Source organism: Lutra lutra, chromosome 9, assembly GCF_902655055.1.
Source record: "Lutra lutra chromosome 9, mLutLut1.2, whole genome shotgun sequence".
NCBI lineage: Eukaryota > Metazoa > Chordata > Mammalia > Carnivora > Mustelidae > Lutra > Lutra lutra.
Window position 1 is genome coordinate 77,368,357 of NC_062286.1, and position 22,536 is coordinate 77,390,892.

At 39.6% G+C, this 22,536-nt stretch overlaps 2 protein-coding genes across 3 annotated transcripts in view; both read left to right on the plus strand.

The window, feature by feature from the left end:
* PLEKHH2 (pleckstrin homology, MyTH4 and FERM domain containing H2) overlaps positions 1–9,896 on the plus strand; it is a 112,812-nt gene extending 102,916 nt beyond the window's left edge. The window contains 5 exon segments of the mRNA XM_047745630.1: positions 383–528; positions 1,630–1,759; positions 4,179–4,265; positions 6,656–6,793; positions 7,780–9,896. Coding sequence (XP_047601586.1) covers positions 383–528; positions 1,630–1,759; positions 4,179–4,265; positions 6,656–6,793; positions 7,780–7,965 — 687 coding nt within the window. The 3' untranslated portion in view covers positions 7,966–9,896.
* A 5,168-nt stretch (positions 9,897–15,064) lies between these two features.
* The window catches only part of DYNC2LI1 (dynein cytoplasmic 2 light intermediate chain 1), a 42,916-nt gene continuing 35,444 nt past the window's right edge, over positions 15,065–22,536 (plus strand). For both annotated transcript variants that reach the window (XM_047744976.1, XM_047744977.1), the window contains exons 1-2: positions 15,065–15,192; positions 17,514–17,628. In XM_047744976.1, the coding sequence (XP_047600932.1) occupies positions 15,185–15,192; positions 17,514–17,628 (123 nt within the window). In that variant the 5' untranslated portion in view covers positions 15,065–15,184. The remainder of the gene's footprint in view (positions 15,193–17,513; positions 17,629–22,536) is intronic.

The window sequence follows — 22,536 nt, forward strand, 5'->3', positions numbered from 1 at the left end:
TCATGATCTCAGGTCCTGGGTTCAAGCCCCACATTGGGCTTTCTGCTCAGCAGGAAGCCTGCTTCCTCCTCTCTCTCTGCCTGCCTCTCTGCCTACTTGTGATTTCTCTCTGTCAAATAAATAAATAAAATCTTAAAAAAAAAAGAGTGGTTTGCATAGAAATGGAGTAAAAATGTTTGAATTACAGATTTTTTTTCAAAATTAGAATTCAAATGCCATTTAGATCTTATCAATTATACTTATGTATGATTATAAATTCCATAATCACTCAGTCATGACAAATAAATTTATATATTATATTATAAAGAATGTTTAGAAGAATAAACCTGATTTTTAAAAAACTCTTCAATAGCCTGTATTTTCTCTTTGGATTTCCAATTAGGTGGAGATCGGAGATTTTGAAAGGCCCTTTTCAACTCCAGCAGGGCATGTTACTAATCAGTGCAAAACAAATCAAACTCTAAAACAAGTCATAGAAAAATTTTATCCTAAAAGATATAGAGACGGCTCTTCTGAAGAGCAGTTAAGGTAAGGAACTACTTGTGACTCTTTATGCTGGGCTTTTGGGGATATTCTTCTGTTCAAATTTTAAAGATGAAAATTCTTTTACATGACAGTTTTCTTAAGATTTTTTTTTTTTAAGATTTTATTTATTTGACAGAGATCACAAGCAGGCAGAGAGGCAAGCAGAGAGAGAGGAGGAAGCAGGCTCCCTGCTGAGCAGAGAGACCAACTCGGGGCTCAATCCCAGGATCCTGGGATCATGACCCGAGCCGAAGGCAGAGGCTTTAACCCACTGAGCCACCCAGGCGCCCCTTCTTAAGATTTTTTAATGCTGTTGAATCCCAAGAGGTTATAGATCTTTTCATTTAAGATGGGCCTAGAAACTTGAGAATCTATATTTAAAGTTTTTTTAAGGAAAAAGTTTTTACCTTAATTTAGAAGATCTCCTTTTCATTTGATCTCATTCATTCTTGCCCAAATTAATCCTTCTAATAAAAGAGGGGGAAATGGCCAGTACTGCGTTTATAACTTTATGAAGTGTACCAAAACATTTTATCTCTTAGGGTATTCCATTTTTTTAATATAAATTTTTAGTCAAATTCAACTGCTTTAGAATTTTGGTTTTAGAGAATATATAAAGAAAAGCTGATTCAACTGAGAAATAGAGGCAAATCCAATTCACCGTGAGTTTTCCAAAATTGAAACATTTAAGATTAGTCTTGGTTTATGTAGAGTAAAATTCCACCGTTGAGGATCCATTCTTTGGTCTCAATGTCTTGTACTTTTCTTTTAAAATGAAAGTTATTCCCATGAGAAGTTACCTTTGTAGTCTAATTAACTCTAAGGTTTGATGTTAGTATAGCAGAAAATTTTTAACTTTGCCTGACTTGGGGCGGGGAAGGGGGGAACCTAGGTCATGCCGAGAGCCCTAATAGTATGAGAATTCGGTTGAAAGGACAAGGGGTGGACAGTGGCAAGATGGGAACCACAAAATAACTGCTCCTCCTGGGTGACACCTGGGTATCCCGGTCATGCCTGCGATTGGCTCAGCAGAGCCTTGCCCTGGGAGGCCAATACACTGCTGATGTTTTTGCTTTGGTCTTTTCGTTTTTGTTCTCTTCTTAGGCAGCTCTGCCAGCGACTGTCAACCAGATGGATGGCTCTCCGGGGACACAGTGTTGCTGACTGTGTGCGCATTTATTTGACAGTAGCCAGGAAGTGGCCATTCTTTGGGGCCAAGTTGTTTCTTGCAAAAGTAAGAAAGGACAGGAGGGAGACGCTGAATGAAAACCTCCTCATGTGTAGTTGACTCTCTTCAGTTCAGTGAAGCCAAACGGTAACCACAGTCCCCCCCAAATGTAGTAGATTTGGCTTCCAAAAAGGGAGTAAGGAAATTCCCAACAATGGAAAGAAAACAATGAAGGGACCCTAAGAAGGGCAGGGGAGTCAGCAGCTTCTCCATCTGTGCCCTCTGCCCGACTACCTTCCCCGCCCCGCCCCGCCCCCCTTCCCCAGCCTCTCACCTAAGTCATTCACACTCCATAGGCTCACCAGGAGACTGAAGGCAACCACCTTTCTTCTCTTCAGCCACGCAGCCTCTCACCTACTTGTCCTTCACTCTGTCACTCATTTGCTTAAGTATTTAGTATTTAGTGACTTCTGTTTGCCAAACATTATGTACCTAGTGATCCAGAGGCCCATGATTTCAGATGGGTTATACCGAAACTTCTAGGAACTCACAGTCCCATGTTGCAACAGGTTGGAAAACAAGCACTATAGGTGAACAGGGTTAAAAGGGACAGGGACGGAGTGCTGTAGGGACACTGAGGAAGGAGAGATGGATCCTGACGGCAGTGGGGAAGGGGGGCAGCCCAGGACCCCAGAAAGAACTGTACTTTTGAATTCTGCTTCTTCCTACTGAACCATGTCACTTTATACTCTCTCAGGCTCCTGAAATGCTTGTGGTCTTGTGTTTGATCTGTGTGCATGCTTGGTCTGTCCTCACTAATAAGGGATACACGTTTTGAGTGGTCCTCACTAATAGGTGGTACACAGGTCTCACTGACCCTGAAATCCTCCTCTCATGCTCACCGTTAGGCTTCGCACATAAGTATCACTGAATAAATGTTTGCTGAATCACTGTGCCACTTTGGGCACGTGAGTTAGCCTCCTTGGACCTCAGTCTCGTCATCTACGCATGATTGTTTAGACTGCAAGCGTAAACTCTAGGCTATCGTACTCAGCTTCCATGAGTGACTGTACCATTGAAAGGTAAGAAATGATTTGCTTCTGGCCGTGGAAGCTGTATACTAAGTAAGTGGGCATTAACATCAGCACGCTTAAATGTCTCTAAAATTAATATATTGGCAAGGAATTGAACATAGGTCTTCTAAAAATATAAGAACTAGATTTGAACTGTAGAGCAGCATTTTGCAATGAATTTTAATTATGATTTCAGCATTGGAAGAAATATTAAATATCCATCTTTGATCATATGTTCAGTGCTTTTAGCACAGAAATATTACTAAATAATATGTAGCATTTGCATGTTATATGAGCAGCATCTTGTCTTTGCTCACTTTTCTTCCTTTTTGCTATGAAGACACCTCCTTGCTTAATGACATCCCTTTGAGGGGAGGTAAATATATATAACATCAAATATACCATTTTAACCATTTTTAAGTGTACATTTCTATGCCATTAAGTACATTCACATTCTTATGCTACCCTCAGCACCATCCATCATCGGCGGGTGAGGCATAGAGGCAGAGGGAGATGCAGACTCCCCGCTGAACAGGGAGCTCAGTGCGGGCCAATCCCAGGACCCTGAGATCAGGACCTGACCCAAAGGCAGACACTTAACTGACCGAGCTGCCCAGGTGCCCCTGGGTGCTCAGGTGCCCAGGTGCTCAACTTCTTTTATAAGGTTTAAGAGAAGTAGTTAAGTTTTTGTTAGAATTTCAGTTCTTGTTCAATTCAGTTATTGTTAAGCAGTCATTGTAAAATGCTCGAAAACATTCATGGGTTTTAATTGGAGGTTCATGATGAGATCCTCTTTATTAATATAATTTCATTGCTTTTTTACCATAAGAAATTTAGTGGAAATTTACCATTCATCACACAGTTTCATATTTTCTTTTTATTCTATTGTTATTAGTCATTGAATATCAGATTTAATAAACTTTCAAAAAAGTGTGGATTTGTAATCCTAACTCTTCACCAATGTAAAGCACTACACACACCTTAGAAAACACATTGGCGTTTTTTGTTTCATTAGGATTTTGGTCACCATAGAAACCCTACTAGCTTATCAACTATTAGCCTCTTAAAGTAAAAGAAACATAAGATTAAACATTGTTGTCCCCATGCTAAAGATGAGAACATTGAGCCTCGGGTAGCTTGTCCAAATGCACAGCTAATAAATGGCAGATCTGGACCTCCGACCCACATCTCCTGATAACAGTTTCACTGCTCTTTCCATTACGTGATACTGCCTCCACCCCAAGAGAGATTGTTTCACCCCAAGTTTTATTTCCTTCTTTTTTTCTCCCCACCCCAAAGAGATTTTTAATATGAAATTGTTGTTGTAAATGTTGCATTGCATTTTGACAGAAAAATGTTTTCTGTGATTTTGCTTAGAATTTATGATACGGTGTATTTGCTCCTCTTCACAGCCTGTAACTCCATCGGCACTCGGGAGCACTTTCATGTGGCTGGCGATCCATGAGGATGGTTTAAGCCTCTTAGAGTACAACTCCATGGTAAGATGAAGTTTCACACTGCTCGGGATACCATCCACTCTCTTCATAGGATATTTCTCATCCACAGATAACATGTTTCCTAATGCTGTGTAACGAATAGTCATTTTACAAACACAACTGCGATTATAATTTAATCTTTTAAAACTAGACCAACAGATTTTATAGTGTGTTATGAAGAAAATATTAAGATACCATACTTAACAGCAACCACAGTTGTATTTGTTTTTGGTTTTTTGAGGTGTTTTTTTTTTTTAAGATTTTACCCATTTGTTTGTTTGTTCATTTATTTTAGAAAGAGAGAGAGTGTGCATGGTGGGGGTCGGGGGGCAAAGGGAGAGAGAGAGTTTCAGGAAGACTCTGAGCTCAGCGCAGAGCCCAATTCGAGGCTCAGTCTCATGACATTGAGATCATGACCTGAGTCAAAACCAAAAGTTGGACGCTTAACCAACTGAGCTTCCCAGACTCTCCAAACACAGTTGAATTTGCAAACCGACTCTTCATTTATAGTGTTAGGAAGATTGCTTCCTGTGTAAAATGAAAGTCTTGAAGATAACATTAATGTAGAAACTATATTTACCAAAGTTTAAGTTCGTTGTCCCTAGCACTTCTTTAAAAATTTCTGTAACTTTCTGTAATATTACTTACCAGTTCACTTGTACGTATGTGGTATTTTAGAGCTTTGTACATGATTAAACATAAAATCAAACTGCTTTCTGTATGTTTATATATCTATCTGAAATTTGCTTTACTTTCTATCCTATTTCATATGTTCTTTCTTTTGTTTTTAAACCTGGCAGACAGGAATTGTTCAATTCTCCTGGTAGGTGTAAAGGGCTCTCCTATGCCCAGCTATAGTCAGGGATCACCAAGAATTTCTTGGATATCAAACTATTCTTTAGTGTTACAGTAGTCTCTCCTTATAATTGCTTTAAAAAAAAAATCTTTTTGAAGGGCTTTATATTTCCTGAATGCTTTTTAGTTCTTGAATGGGTAACTTGAAGATAGTTTATAAAATCAGTGACCTAAAGTCAACAAAAAAATTGTAGACCAGTATTGAGTTACCTTAAGTAAGTAGGCCAGTTTCCTAAATCCTGGGGGATGGACATCGAGGCCAGGAGGTGGACACTGGTCAGTTGCAGCTCATGGGGGTTCCGTTCTAGAATTATCTGCTCACAGTCTTGCCAGCAAATCTTTAGATATGTAGATTCCTTTACCTATAGGCTTTACATTTCTTGATTTTTTAAAATTATTTTAGCTACAGAAAGGGAAAAATATTTGCAGCACATATGGCAAAGGGTTAATATCCTTACGAGACAATAAGGAAATGATAAACATACCAGTAGACAAATGAGCCAAGCTCTTCAAAGAAGAAATACAAATGTATTTTTAAATGTTAATTTCACTATTTCACTAGTAAACAAATACATTCAATTTAAAACAGTGAGATTCTACTTTTCACTAGTCAGGTTGGCAGAGATTTAAAAGAGTGATTGTATCTAGTGTCCGCAAGACTGCAGTGCTGGGAATGTACCTGGGTGTAACTTTTCCAGAGGAGAGGTTAGAAATATTCTCAAAATTGTCCTTACTTTTTTCAGATAACAATTCTGGTTATTGAGATGTATAACTAAAGAAATAATTAGGTTTGGGTATTATGAAATGTATCAAAAAATATGCACTGAAGTATTATTTAAGATAGTAACAAATAAGAAATGATTTAAATCTCCTGCAATAGGAGATTGGTTAAATAAAGGATTATCTATCAAATCACTTAAAATGATGTTATACAAGGACATTTGTTGTCATGAAAAGATATTCATGATTTGTTATTACATTTACAAAGAAGCAGAATCCTAAACAATATGCATGATACTATTTCTGTTTATATCAAAGTCTGTATATCAAGATGAACCATATGGATTTGCCAATATTTGACCATTTTTTACCTTAAAAAGTATCAGTTTCATATGGTTCAACCTAATATAGATACATATGGAGAGAGATCTTAAAGGGCACATACAAAGTATTAACAGGGATTTTCCACTGGATGCTGGGATATGGGTGCTTTTTATTTTCTTTTTGTATTTTCTGTTTTTTTCCACAGTGAGTTATTAGTATCAGAATCAAACTGTATTCTAATTACAAAGGTAAATGATGGCTACATAAAACTAGTACATTACTATCTATTTTGAATCATAAGATTTTATATTAGAAAGTAATTTTTATTATATATAATTAATAACAGCATTTTTCTTTTTTAGCAAAGTATAGATAGCCCATAATGTTACATTAGTTTCATTAATATCAGCATTTTAACGGAAATGTTATTAATCATTTCTCATCTTTCTTTGAAAGGAAAAGTATATGATATTAACTTTTTCTTCTCTTTGAAGAGGTTAATAGTCAGCTATGTGTACAAGAGTCTAATGACCTTTGGAGGTCATCAAGATGATTTTATGATAGTAATTAACAATACACATTCAAAGGACAAACCAACAGAGAAGTTACTTTTTGCCATGGCAAAACCCAAGGTGAGTAGAAGCCTTTCTACTAACTTTTTTATACTAGTTTTTTCCATGCTAAAACATGTATGTGCAAAAACTAAGTTGCAGATGGGAAAACAGATTTACTTATAGTCAAACAGTTCTAGGTCCAAATTCTGGCTTACCTCATCTTGCTAAGCTTTGGTTTCTTCACCTAAAAAATTATATGATGCTACCTACTTTTTTTTTTGGCTTAAGAATTAAATGCTGCAGTTGTTAAATCCTTTAGCCCAGTGCCTGGTATACAGAAGGTTCAAAGTAAGTGGTCTTCATGTAAGTTGTTGTCAGGTGCTCTATACATATTATCCTATTTACGTGGGATAATTCATGTTATAGACTTCTTAGTGAGAAGAGTAAGGTTTTATAATTAAGATGTTACTTGTTCTTAGTTTTAATGTCTGTAAGCAAAAACCATAAACACAAGGGCTACATTTTAGTATGTAATTCCAGTTTTAATAAAAAGAATGAGAAACTGAGTTTCCTAAAATTTTGTCTTAAAATTGTCAACCAAAAAAGACTACTTTTTTTTTTTTTTTTTTTTAGAACCGGCAACTTTTTTTAAATGGCAGACATTCAAGTGAAGGCAGTTAGCCAGTAAGCACTGAAGACTGAGACATACTCAGGACTTTATTTAAATAAAAAATTGATACGATGCAGTTGACTTCTTAATTCATTTATACACAGATGTGGCTTTAAAATAATCAATAGACTTGCGCTATCATCACATTTTTTAATATTGCTACTAAATTTGATTGTTCTTTAAGACTCATTCTTTTTTTTTTATTGAAGCAGCCAGAAAATATGTCAGTGCCTTGATGGTGCTGAACATGTAAGCACTTCACTGATCTGGAGAGAAGGGAATTCTGGAAGCCTGGGCACTTGCAAATGGAGACCACCTGTGGCCAGCCTCTTACTCTTTTGGAAGTGACAAGAACTTCTCTGGAGCACTAACAATTCTATTTTTCTTGTTTTAGATTCTTGAAATCACTCTTTTGATGGCCAGTTACATAAACAACTTCCATCAGCAAAAGGCAACATTTCACCACCTCTCTGCTCCAGCGCTGCTCTCAGCCCAGACACGGGGACCGGAAGCCAGGGCAGTGGGAAGCCAGCCCCTTCTGTCAAGTAGCAGACCGACTAAAGGACCCACTTTACTTTGAAAGCTCAGGAGCCTGAACATTCACTCCTGTCCTCTGGGCAATGGCTGCATCAGCTGCAAATAAGTTCATTTACACCTGGCGGCATGGCACCCACACACTGGTATTCCAAACTTTAAAGATGTGTGGGTGTCTTTCATTTGATTCTTAAATAGTCACGTGACTAATGAAACATAAACACAAAATTTGCCCACATGCTGATTTTCTCTTAGACTACACGGGTTAGAATTCAGTCATTTTTTCCCACCTCCTTTGTGCTTTGCCAGCAGACACATCTTACAAGATGTCGTTTTTTTCTGTTTTTTAAAAAAAAAAAATGTTCTGGCAAAGGGAGATTCCAAACTCTCATTTGGCAAACCAGTTGATTATTTGGAAATGCTCACTGCCAAAAAATCAAGTACTGTAATTAAATGTGTTCTTAATTAATGATATGGGTCTGGAAAGAAGTAGAGCATACAGTGTTAGAAACAGCCGCGGGAGGCTGTTTCGGGGTACATTTTTAGAGCAAGTGCAGTAAATCCAGCACTGTGAATCCCGGTAAGAAAATGGGAGTTAAGTAACCAGAACCTCTTGTGTGGTATTAGAAAGTATACTCTGTCACCTTTTCAGATCACTGGAGTGTAAAGTTCAAAACAAGACAGCGATTCCCCACATTCCTTGGCTATTACTGGAGAGCCCGAGTTCACTGGAATATTGCCCACATTTCATTGCATTTGGTGCTGGGTCATCTTGACCTTATTTGTTAAATAATATCTTTGAAAGCAAAGACAATTCTTTGTTGTGCCCTCACATAGGCCTTTTTCGTTATAATTGCTTTCGTTTTAACATAAATTCTCAAAATATTTTTTTAAAAGAGAAATCTTCTGTTGAAGGAGGTAAAATTTTAGTTGAGAAAGTCTAGAAATGTATTACTTTGCTGGGTTACATGAGTGAGCAGTTCATACCAGTATGTGTCAAAACAAAGTAGTTAGTATTCATGATAAAAATGAAACTGTGATAAGACATGAAAATTATATTGTAAAACTGTTTAATTGCAATAGTAATCATGAGTATACTTAATTTTATTTATGTATAGAAAATTTGTATTTATTTTTTGCACATGTATTTATCACTTTGTGTGTGGTACTTTTTTAACCAATTTGGAAAAAAAAATATTACCTGCTGAATTAATTTGTTGGCAGAGCCTTTATATTTTCTTCTTTGCTGCTTTCACCCTATGGCAATGTACTGTTGTCGCACTAAGCCTTTTGAAAATAATCCCATCTCATATTAGCATCCTTAGAAAGGGCAGAGCCAAGAAATACAGTGCTCAGCTAAGATTTGGCTTTATTGGCAATGACAAAAAAAAAAGGTCAAAAAAATCTCATAGAAGTAGATTTCCATTTACTGTTTCCTCTAAATCCTTTGAGCCACAACTACTCACTGCAAAAGCAAGTTGGTTTTTTGAGAGTAAACTGGCTACCAGTTTGGGATGACTCTAGAGAGTTTTTAGGCTGGGATACAACAGAGTTTCTTGGTTCCCAGAAAACTGTTCAATAATCCCGAGCTGGTGAGCCAGAGGCATGGCACAGCTTACATATGTGTGCGGGCTTTATTCTCAGGCAGTGTTAGTTCACCATCTGGTAAGCACACACCCCTCCAGATCTTCTAATTGGAACAAGTAGTGAAGGCTTAGCTCACATGGTGGTACCTTATACTTGGCATTTATTTTTGATAGAACAGAGATAAAATATTTTGATGGAAAGAAATCAATTTTCTGTAACTGATGATGTGAAAATTTTATTTTCTGGGAAATTGCTTATATAGCCATTTAAAAAATTCAAAGTATGCTATTATGATTGGTTACAAGAGAATAATGTTACATGTTTAATTGTAATATTTGTCTCCTATCATTTTCTTCCCTTTCAATCATAATAAATGATTTACAAAACCCATTTTGAGCATTATCTCTTGAACAATCTTCAAGAAGTACCTAGTGTTTTCATTGTCAAAGCTGAGGTGTACTACTAGTGAAAATGGTAGTTATTACCTCCTTCTCTTGCATTCATGCTTTGTCTTCGGTGTTGCTTTGTTTTATCCATATAAAAGGAAGCCGTTTGGCAAATTGTAATTTTAAGATGCATGTATGCATGTTGACATATACAATATGTATAAATCATGGGGTTCTCCCATGATTTCATAATAAGTTCCATAAGTAGCTTATTTCATACAGGAGGGTCAATCGACTGTTTTCTAAAAATTTATTTTATATGTTCTGGATTTTTTATGTGTGTGTCCTTAAAGTCAAAAAGTGTCCTAGCCTGGAAATGAATTTAACTCTCAATTTACAAGCAAAGTTAGTCGCCACTTAGAGTCTTTTGTTTGAAATGTGCTTATTAATTAATTGTTTGGAAATTTTTCCCAAAGAAAAAAATAAGTAGTGGCCAGGTTCCTAGAATAATGCACTTACCCAATTGGACTGTAGTATAATCCTGAAGAATTAACCACCACAGATAATCTAATTTTGCTAGACAAAGACTTTAAATATTCCTGGGATGCCGAGAACACATTTCACCTGTCCACCTACTCCTAGCGGCCATGGAATTCGGACTCCCCCCAGTGCAGAGTCTCTAGGCTGATTGCTGTGGACCAAAGGCTCCAGGAATGTGGCAACTGAGGGAAGGGAAGTGAGGGGCAGGAACAACAAGGTGGAGACGCTTCTCTGCTAACCAGTTCATGGAGAAATAGAATCTCCTCTTGCTTTTCCCTATTCTCTTTTCCCTGAAAAAAGAAAGGGATTTTACTGCTACAGGATCAACTTTAAACTCCAAATGAAGGGTTGGTGAAGTTGGTGAAGCATTTGCTTCAGCTCAGGTCATGATCTCAGGATCCTGGGATTCAGCGTGTGTCTCTGCTCAGCATGGAGTCTGCTTCTCCCTGTCTCTGCTCCTCCCCCCACTTGTGTGCCCTCACTCTCTGTCAAATAAATAAATAAAATATTTATTTAAAAAAAAAACCTGCAAATTAAAGTGCCCACATAGATATTTAACGTGAAGTAAGATTCATCCTTATCCCAGTGGGACCAAGACTCAGGCTTCTCTTGGACACTTAAGTGGGAAGGTGGGTGCTAGAGAGAAGAGATGGATGGACCTGGATGGAACTGGGGTCAAGAGATGAAATACACACTTGCTGTATGCCGTAATTTTACCTCTTGAACTTAATTTTACCTATATCAAACATAGTCACAGTGATTCTGGAGGCATATTTATAATCAACGTCAACCTGAAGTCTTCATTGTATCCTTTATAAGTAGTTTTAGGTCCAGTAATAGTCAAGAAACAAAAACTTGCTTACCAGGATAACATCCATTAGCGAATAATTCCAGAACGAGACACAAATATTCACCACAACGCTTGAATACAGGGTTCCCTTTCTTCCGGCACTTTGCTAACAATCTACTCAGTGGGAGGGGTGGGTGAATGGGGGTTGGCATCCCTTTCTGAAGGTAGATTACATTGGTGGCTTTATTAAATCAGACAACTTTTCAAAAGCACAGGTAACAAAGTAAAAAAAAAAAAAAAAGACAAATGGGACAACTCCAAACTTCACAACTTCTGCACATCAAAAGAAACAACAGAGGCATCCTGTAGAATGGGAAAAAATAATTGCGAGTCATATATCTGATAAAGGGGTTAATATCGAGGATGCATAAGGAACTTATTGACAAAACAGCTTCTTCATTCAGCAGAAAACATGACAATTTCCTCCAGAGGGGGAATGACTTGAGTTTCCCAATCCCAGAGAAAGGCTCTATTGGGCCCAACTCTGGTGTTTTCTCTGAACCACGTCAAATGCTTGATATGAAGGGCACCTGGGCGGCACAGTTGATTAAGCATCCGGCTTGATTTTGGCTCAGGTCACGATCTAGGGGTCGTGAGATCAAGCCTGAGTCCAGCTCCACGCTGAGCGAGGACCCTGCTTAAGATTCTCTCAGCCCCTCTCCTTCTGCCCCTCCCCCATGCAGCATGTGTGCTCGCTCCCTCTCTCAAAAAATAAAAATTTGAAAAAAGCTCAGTGAGGAGAATGCTTAAATAAATTATGAGAAACCTGTATAGCGGGATATTATACAGCCATCAAAGTTGTGTTTATGATGGATTTTTAAAAACTGAGATGGAAAACACATGTTAAAATCAGAATGTTAATTAACTCTCTAGTTATGATGAGGACAGATTAGATGAAATACACCAAAATGTTTAATAGTTATTGCTTCTAGGGTGTGTTCTTTTACCCTCTTCCTTTTTTTCCATATACTAGTTTTTCCTACCATAAGCTTATATAACTTTGAAAACAAGGGGAAAAATGTGAAAACTATGTCACTGTCTGGGCTATTGTTAATAGCCCCCACATGGACCTCCAGACTCCAAAACATCCTTCGAACATCTGCAAAACTTTACCTCACTGAAACTCAGGTCCAGTCACGGAGCACCCCTATTTTAAAATCATATTTGATTTCTCACAACAACACAGTAAAATCCAGGCTGCAGCCCGGCCGGGGTTGCTCTCCCACCGTAGCCATCCCAGACCCTTTAAATGCTTCTGCCTCAACCATTCACAATTCCCCAAACACACTCTGCATACATCTTTATTCTTCTGCACTGTTGTTGTTGTTGTTGTTAAGATTTTACTTATTTACTTATTTGACAGAGAAAGACACAGCAAGAGAGGGAACACAAGCAGGGGGAGTGGGAGAGGGAGAAAGAAGTTCCCCACTGAGCAGGGAGCTCGTTAAGGGCTTGATCCCAGGACCCTGGATCGTGACCCGAACTGAAGGCAGACGCTTAACGACTGAGCCACCCAGGCGTCCGTCTGCACTGTTGTTTATTCCACCCAGCAAGCAACATAAAGTTTTCCTCTCCTGTATCACCACTATTGAAATTCCTGAGTCTTTTAGAGGTGATCCAGTAGGGGAGCTCAAATCTTCATATATTCCTACCTTAAGAACAATTTTCATCTACCCAGGAAGCCCACTTATTTTGTCCATATATGAAGCCTCCGGAGGCATAAGGGTAGAAAAGGGAACTCATCTGCTCAATGAGATCAGCAGAATCCACTGATTGGCCTCTGAACCAGTGCTGGTGACCAGGGCCCAGCCAGACAACTTCTACCTTCTTTGCTACCAGGCTTCTTTCTTCAACCTTCCATCCCAGTTATCCAAACAATTATACCTTTAAGATGCTAGTACTGTGCCTGGCACATAGCAAGCAAATGGCTTAGCCACTTTTGGTATTCATATCAACAGGGCTTCCTAATTAACATTCAAAAGTTCCAGAAATAAAATTATTATAATTCATTACCCTCTGTCCCACACCAGTTTGTGAGCTTATAGGCAGGTTAGCTCCAGGGATTAGATGCTGATTCAGTGACAGATGTACCAAACTCCCTTGCGATCATCCTCTCTCTATTGAACTGGTCTCCCATTACATCCCATGACATAGTCTGCTATGTCTTCAAAATGCACCTAGGTGTTGGAAGGATTTTGTTCCCAAAGATTTTATGTCATGAATGCCTTTTTTCTTTCCTTAAAAAAAATTTTTGTTTCATTTCCAGGAATGTGATCTTTGTGTTTCTTTGTTCAAAGTTGCTGATCAGTAGCTTACAACATGATAATAACAAGCACAAAGGACTTACAGTGTGTCAGTCACACCTAATTCATGTGTCACATATATTTATTTCATTTCAAATTCATACATTTCCCTTGCTTTACATGATCAGATTCTGAGGCTCAGAGATACTGAATGATTTACCCACTGTGGCAATGAGGCAACTTAGCCAGTGTGGCTGAGTCAGAACAGAAATCTAAGTCCATCTAAAGCCCATCTTCTTGAACATCACACCATTACACGAAGCCAAACGGCAGAAGGGTGTAAGGAGAGTATCTCCTTCAATACTCAAGACACCTTGGGCCAGAGAGGCTGGGTCTACCGAGCATTCAAAATAGATCAAATGCGGTCTTGTCCTGAAGGTTTCAACAACCCTCTTTGGCATAATTACTTATTCTTTTTAAAGATTTCATTTATTTATTTGACAGAGACCACAAGCAGGCAGAAAGGCAGGCAGAGAGAGAGGAAGGGAAACAGGCTCCCCGCTGAGCAGAGAGCCCGATGTGGGGCTCGATCCCAGGACCCTGGGATCATGACCTGAGCCGAAGGCAGAGACTTAACCCACTGAGGCACCCAGGAGCCCCAATAATTTCTTATTCTTATGATGTGATTTTCTGGTACCTCTTTAGAATAGTAGCAAGCACTGGCTTTCTTTGGGTTATTATACTTAGTTGTGTGCAGGGATCTTGACTTTCTCCCCTCTTCATTCCATACTCTGTGTAGCACTCTTGCATATAGTAATAACTATTGATTCAGAGATAAAGTAAATGAAGCATCATGGAGATGCGTTTGGCTTATTAATTTATTAATAAGTGATGCGCTATTGCAAAAACCCCAAAACAACTAAACAAGCAGAAAGTTGGAAAACACTAAAATCACAAATATTCTTTGCCTCTAGTAAATCACTAGAAAACAGCTCCGGAGTTTGTTTCGCCCTCCATTCCCAGAGCATTGCTACTGGGGAGGAAAAAGACACTGAAGAGAGAGCAGACTTCCCTGGCATATAGTTGAACTTTTAAAATTTTATTTTATTATTATTATTATTACTTATTTATTTTTCTTTTCTTTTCTTTTCTTTTTTTTTTTTTTTAGATTTTATGTATTTATTTGACAGAGAGAAACAGCAAGAGAGTGAACACAAGCAGGGAGAGGGAGAGGGAGAAGCAAGCTTCCTGCTGAGCAGGGAGGCAGATGTGGGGTTGCAGGGCTGGATCCCAAGATTCCAGGATCATGACCTGGGACGAAGGCAGAGGCTTAACGACTGAGCCCCCCAGGCGCCCCCCAGTAGAATACTTTCTAAGTAAAAGAACACTTCCAGCCCAGAGCTTTTAGGTTCCAGGTTTGTCAGACAAGTCACCTCATTCTCTCACATAGAGGATGAGGCATTGAGCCAGAGTTGAAAAGGAACGCTGAGAACTACATTTCCCATGATGCCCATCTTTCCAACGCAACGCAGCCTGCGACGTCGTTCCCATGGCAACTGAAGAGTCCTTACCACCCGGCTGGTCTCAGAGCGCGCTGGCGTCTTGGATTTAAGGTGGCCTCAAACGCTGAGCCCACGAAGCTAGCGCGGTGGAACAACGATGCCCAGGTATTTCCGCAGCCTTGCTTGCTCCCGGCTTTCGCTCCTCTTGAGAGTGTGGCTTTATCCCCTTTCCCACCCCAGCCTGGAAGGGGCAAGGGAGGGAGGGCCGCTCCGCTGGAACTATATTTAGGGAGAGGAGCCCAGGCGGGACCGGCCTGTGGAAGAAAATTCTGAATCTTTTCTGCTTGAAATCGCTGTCTGGATGGTCAGGGATCCCTGGGAACTACCCCTTGAGCGTATGGATTCGGTCACAAGCAGGTAGAAAAGTTACCCAGGTGGAAAACTAAGTTTTTTTTTTAAGATCATTAAACTCCAGTCGTTCACTTACTAAGTAAAAATTTATTGCAGGCCAAGGAATGTTCTAGAAGCAGGGGTTCAGGCTGTGAATTAGACGACAGAGCCACTTCCTCAGGGTTCTCTGCATCTCCCCTTCTGGTGCAGGGGCTCAGGACAACAGTAAATAAGAAAAACTTGAGAAAGCTATGTGAAAGTGTAAGATGCAGTTTGGCCGAGGGGGGCGGCTGTAAAATATATTTTAGCTCTTCAGTTCTGTGATGTCAGTTTTTTTTTTTTAAAGATTTTATTTATTTATTTGACAGAGAGATCACAAGCAGGCAGAGAGGCAGGCAGAGAGAGAGGAGGAAGCAGGCTCCCTGCTGAGCAGAGAGCCCGATGCGGGACTCGACCCCAGGACCCTGGGATCATGACCTGAGCCGAAGGCAGCGGCTTAACCCACTGAGCCACCCAGGCGCCCTGTGATGTCAGTTTTAATATCCTCTACGTCACACTAAACCTTCTCTGAACAACTTAATAAGGACTTAGAGGGGTTCTGGGGTCCATCACAGAGCAGGATAAATCTGTTTTTCTCACCTTGTGGATCATGGCCAGATCTCTGTTGAGTTTATGAACCTTAATGAGAAAAATTGTCAGCTTCCTTCCCATCGAAGTATAATTGGTTGCAGTTACAAAGTTATGGTTATAGTTACAAATTTCCACCAGGGGCACCTCCTGCTCTCCTCTCTGCTGGGAGCTTGGAAAACAGATAATCACATTTTGAAAGAATGGTGTGTAAATGAAGAGCAGATAGGCCTGGACTGAGTTCCACGGGGTTCACCTGTGAAATAAACACATACATTTTAGTGTAAACATTTAGGGACACCTCTATTGGTCTTTTATAGCCCCTTTCTTCATCCCCGTTTCTTGAATAATAATTATTATAAGCTGTCAGTAATTTTAGATAATTATATGTAGGTCAAACCCTAAATGAAATAGCACATTTTAACAATCAATCATGACAATCTTAAAAGGTTGGTATTCTTCCTTATTGGCATTTTAGAGATGAAGAAACAGAAGTGAGCCTGGGGGAAAAGCACAAAATCTTGCATATATTAGGTGCTCAATAAATATTTGTTGAATTAATAAAGGAATGAAGAATCCAGAAAGGTTGGGTAATTTGCCCAAGTTGGTATATACAGAAAGTAGCAGAGTGAGGCTTGGAACACCTCAAGTCTTGTCTGTATTTTTTTCAGTTTAATACACCATTTTTCATTTCGGCTTTAAAAAAAGGGCATAATCGGGGCGCCTGGGTGGCTCAGTGGGTTAAGCCGCTGCCTTCGGCTCAGGTCATGATCTCGGAGTCCTGGGATCGGGTCCCGCGTCGGGCTCTCTGCTCAGCGGGGAGCCTGCTTCCTCCTGTCTCTCTGCCTGCCTCTCTGCCTGCTTGTGATCTCTCTCTGTCAAATAAATAAATAAAATCTTTAAAAAAAAAAAAGGGTATAATCTTATTTGTGAAAAAGTACAAATGTTTTTAGAGAGGTGAATGAAAAGATGATTTTCAAAATGTGATTTTAGATTATTTTTTTCTTTCACTATATTTCATATATCAAAACAAGGAATCTTGAGCCAGATTAAAAACAACAAAAAAAAAATTCAGAAAACAAAGATTGTTTGGTGTGCTAGTTTTACATGCTTCCCATTTTCCCAGATGTTGGTGGTTTTCAAGTTGTAGATTTCCAGAATTCTTTGTACATTAAGTTACATGCCTGAGAAACTAACACACACAGCTTTCAACCTTGGCTGGAAGTCCCAAAATAAGGCAGCCTCAAATCCTAGTGACAAAGGCTCTGCTTATCATTTTCAGCTTTCTTCTATGAACCAGGACAAAGAAAATGACTAATCCTCAGAAGTTTTATCCACTTATTATCCCCCAGGAAATAATGTTGATTTGTTTTATAAATTTAACTGAACTAAAACATCTCTGAGCTTGAAATAAATAGTGAAAAGGATTCCCTTTGATTCTCTGAATTTTGTTTTTCTGCCTCTCCTAGTGAAACTCTCTGGGAAATTGCAAAAGCCGAAGTGGAAAAACATGGAAGTGGAGGTGAAGGTGATGGCCTTGAAATTGGAGAAAAATCTGTTTTCTTCATTGGCAGTAAAAATGGGGTAATGCATTTCTTTTTCTTACTCCCCCCCCCACAAGTATTATGATTTGACAACCAGTGGTAAAATTCATTGTGATACTTTGGTAAAAATTTGGATACTTCAACTCTTTAACCAGATAACCAGTCTCTGGCCTGCTGGTTATCTTGGAGCTGGTTGTGCCTTGTATGAGGGTGGCCTGTGCATGGGTGAGTGGGGACTAAATTCCAGCCTGGGCACTACTTTTGTCAGGTGTTGTGCCCCAATCTGGGCCACAGCAGCCTGGAGGAAGGAGCATACATTTCTTTCTTTCTTTCTTTTTTTTTAAGACTTTATTTATTTATTTGACAGATCGCAAGTAGGCAGAGAGGCAGGCAGAGAGAGAGGGGGAAGCACGCTCTCCACTGAGCAGAGAGCCCGATGTGGGGCTCGATCCCAGGACCCTGGGATCATGACGTGAGCTGAAGGCAGAGGCTTTAACCCACTGAGCCACCCAGGCGCCCCAGGAACATACATTTCAAATTAAATTACCCGGCAGAGGATTCCTCTTTCCCCCAAAGCACCATAGATGCTAATCCAATGGCCACAGTTTTGGTAACTTGTACAATTGAAACAAACTTATAGATGACAGAAACGTGAACCAGACAGAACATGATACATTTACCCTTCACTTCTGACTAGGGTCACAGAAACCGAAGGAAACCTGCAGATACTCTAGTCATCTACTCTGGGGTCTACGGGGTATGTCTTAGGGCCAGTAAACTCTGGATGTGTATGCAGAATTGTGTGTGATTGTGCATCACTGTTGTTGTTTTATGGGAGATAGGTTCTCCCAGCATTCTAGCCCCTTTGAAAAAGTTAAGAGCCACTATGAACAGTGGTTGTGTACTTTAGGTTTGACTATCTCTAACAATGGAGGCGTTGTCTTCCATAAGGCAGCCTGGTTCCATTTGCCTTAATTGCTAGTTAAGAAAACCTGAGTTTCATTGTAACTTCCAATGTTCCTAATTCTGACCTGTAGAAGTATATAAATACTTGGTATTCCTAATTCCAAGGTCCTAATTCCTGGTCCTAATCCCGACTTGAAACAGTAGAGGATTAAGTCTGATTTTTCTTCTGCTTTTTAAATTTTCAATTCTTCTTAAAATGCCCTTCGAATAATTAACAGCAGCCGCTTTGTCTCCCTGAGTGTGTTTCAGCTTTAATATCTTCATTTCTTTTGGTCATGCCTTCTGTGTCATGGTTTCTGTATCAGTCGTGGATTTTTCTGTCATAATTTTATTAACTCTCAACTGTCATTATACTAATGTGTAATATTCAGGAGGGAACAGAAATTTGGAGGTTTTGCTTCATTGCAGTAGACTAGAAGGTCTGCCAGCTTCTCTTTTTCCAGATGCTACACTCCTGTTATTGTATAGAAAGATTCTAATAATCCCATAACCCTGTTCACTAAGATTGAGCTTGAGATCTGCCTTTCTCGTATATGCCGTGTTGTCCTTAGTTTTCTTAGATTGGGTCCTTTGTTACAGTCTGTTTGTATTTTTAATTTTATTAAACTGATTCACATGTGTGGTTTAAAAGGCGAATAAAGTAAATTACCAGACCTCTCCACATTGTTCAGGGCCTTTCCTTAAAGCAGCCTTTTTAATATCTTTTACTGTTTTTTCAAAAATAATTTACTTCTTTATTTATGAAATAACTTATAGGCTATTTTTAGACTTAAAATGTTAGACACTATCTTGAATCTTTGATAATAGTAAAAGAGGATTTAGTTCTAGCTCTTTTTCTATGTTTTGTTTTGTTTTTAAGTAGTCACTACACCTAACATGGGGGTCGAACTTACAGCCCGGAGATCAAGAGTTGCAAGCTCTACTGACTGAGCTAGCAAGGTGCCCCTAGTTCTTTTTCTTTTAAACGCTCATTTCTAGCCCTCATCTGCAACATAGATGTTGTTATAATGTAGGGCGAAATCAGTATTCAGTGTGAATTTATTATTTCTAAAACTTGTTTGCTGCTGAGCCAAATGGATTACTTTCTCTTTCTCTCTCACTTTCTCTCTTTCTCTTTTTTTCTTTCCTTCCCTTCCTCCGTTCCTTCCCTTTTTTTTTTTAAGACTGTATTATTTGACAGAGACCACAAGCAGGGGGAGCAGCAGGAGAGAGAGAAGCAGGCTCTCAGCTGAGCACGGAGTCCAGGGCAGGGCTCAGTCCCAGGACCCTAGGATCATGACCTGAGCCAAAGGCAGATGCTTAATCAACTGAGCCACCCAGGCTCCACTCTTTTTTTTTTTTTTTTTTTTTTTTTAGATTTTGTTTATTTATTTGAGAGAAGGAGAGAGGACCCTAGAGGGGATGCTGGAGAGAGCATCCCAGGACCCTGAGACCATGACCCAAGCTGAAGTCAGATGCTTAACTGACTAAGCCACCCAGGCGCCCCTCCATTTTTGGGGGGTTCTTTTTTTAAGATTTTATTTATTAAAGTGCATGTGCACAGTTAGGGGGGCGGCAGAGGAAGAAGAGGAGAGAGAATCTCAAGCCGACTCCATGCCCAGCACAGAGCCCAACTTGGGACTTAGTCTCCTAACCCCAAGATCCTGACCTGAACCAAAATCGAGAGTTGGATGCTCAACTGACTGAGCCATCTAGGCACCCCACTTTCTTTTTCTTGAATAACTTTTTCAGGAGTTTAAAAAGGCCTTGTTTTTTTAATTTGCTTAGCTTTTATGTGTACCTGAGTTTTTATATGCATTAGTTATTTGTTGCTACTTAATAAATTACCCTAAAATTTAGCAGCTTTTAAAATGGCAGACATTATCTCACCTGGTTTATGAGGGCCAGGAGTCCGAGAGCAGCTGAGTTTTGTGGTTCTGGCTCAGCGTCTTTTGTGAAGTTGTAGTCAAGATGTCATCTGGGACTAAAGACATGTCACAGCTCAACTGAAGAATAAGTTTCCAGGTTGTTGACATGGTTGTGACAAGAGGCCCGAGTTCCTTGATGGCCATAGGCCACGCTTCAGTTCTTCACATACATTACATACATACTTCACATACATCTGCTTCCCCCAGAGCAAGAGATCCAAAAGAGAGCAGGTGCCCGGGATAGAAGCCACAGCCTTTTATAACCTAATCTCGGAACTGACATGCCATCACTTCCGCCATGGCTATTGATCACAAAGACAAACTCCAGTACGGTGTGAGGAACCACACCTAGATGTGAATACCAGCAAGGGGGAATTGTTCAGGACCATCCTCGAAGCTGGCTCCCCAGCTATGTGTTGCTAATTCTTTCCACAATCCCCAACAGGCATTCAATATAATCTTCATCTAGACCCTTGTATCAGATCATCTGAAAGTTCCCATTTCCATGCAGAGTCCTGCCACCTTTTGACCCACTGTGCTAGTCTGTGCCGTGGTTCACAGGAGTGGCTACATAGCTACCATCCTGCCCCAACATCTTGGAAATTCCCTTTGCCTCTTTCTTGAGTTGGAACTTTAGTTTCCTGGATCCTGTGTCTTCCCTGTTCTTGGTTTACTCACTTATCTTGATGGAGCACATTCTTTTGTCGTTTCCTGGGAAAGCATTATATGGGAAGTAAAATTTATGAGACCCTGTATGTCTAAAAATTACTTTATTTTCCCTCACTGTGGGTTGAATGTCTATCTGGGTATAAAATCCTACATTAGAAAGAGTTCCTTAACCTCTTTCTCATCCTACTTTCTGTTTGAGTCTGGATTGTTTCCTTTGGGAGGGACGGAAAACTGAATTCAAACTGATGTAGGCCCTCTTTTGAATAGTTGGTATCCTCTTCACCATTAGACTTTATCTGTATTCCTCAGTGATGTGTACACGAGATACCATATATTAATTCATTTCATACGGTCAGGCAACAATCTACCATCACAACATTATATCTGTTCTGCTCTTTATTTTCATCCAACTGCATCCTTCTTGCATGTTTATGAATTTCCATATAAATACACAAAGTGGTGCTGTATTTTCTTTCCCCTTTTGTCTCTCTTTATCCCTTTACACAATATATTGCACTCGTAAGTCTCATGCCACAAGTTCTGGTGATTCATATGAGATCGTTTTGCTTCTCTGTGATAATACTGCACTTATTACTCCCCACACTGTTGTGTATCTGTAGCTGTAAAAATTCTTTCTAGGCTTTGTCTCAGCTGTTTTCTCTTGTGAATTACTTGAACCCTCTTCCGTTATTGTCTTAAAGTTTTTCTTAATGTGATACCTAATGACATCTCAATTTATTTGGAATTTTTCTCATTCTCTCCACTCTGATTTTTTTTTTTTTTTTTTTGACAGATCACAAGCAGGCAGAGAGGCCGGCAGAGAGAGAGGAGGAAGCAGGCTCCCTGAGAGAGCAGAGAGCCTGATGCGGGGCTCGATCCCAGGACTCCGAGATCATGACCTGAGCCGAAGGCAGCGGCCCAACCCACTGAGCCACCCAGGTGCCCCTCCACTCTGATTTAGATTGTCAAGTCTCTAGTCATGGTCTTATCATCCTTTTGACATAGGTTTCCTCTCTTATCAAGTGATAAATCATTCCGGACCTTAGGGTATGGGCAGAAAACTTAGTCGTTAACTAGCCTTTTACTTCCCAGAGCTTCTGTTCTCATCCCATACCTCATCCTCTAGATAGAAGAGAAGTGGGAAGGAAATGACTTGACTTGTAAATTTTTCTTTCTCCAGTTTTCTACAGTGTATCATCTAGTTGTGAGACGATGCTTCCCAGTGCTCCTTAAGAGATAGCAGATACTAGTTACAGTCTTCCACATACATCTTACTGGTCACAGCACCCTTTTCTACTGAGCCTGAAGATGAAATCTAATCCAGCATTCCAGGAAGGTGTTGACAATTCAGATAAAATGGGTTTGTCATCTCTGGCTCTAGTAATGTTATTTATCACCACACAGTT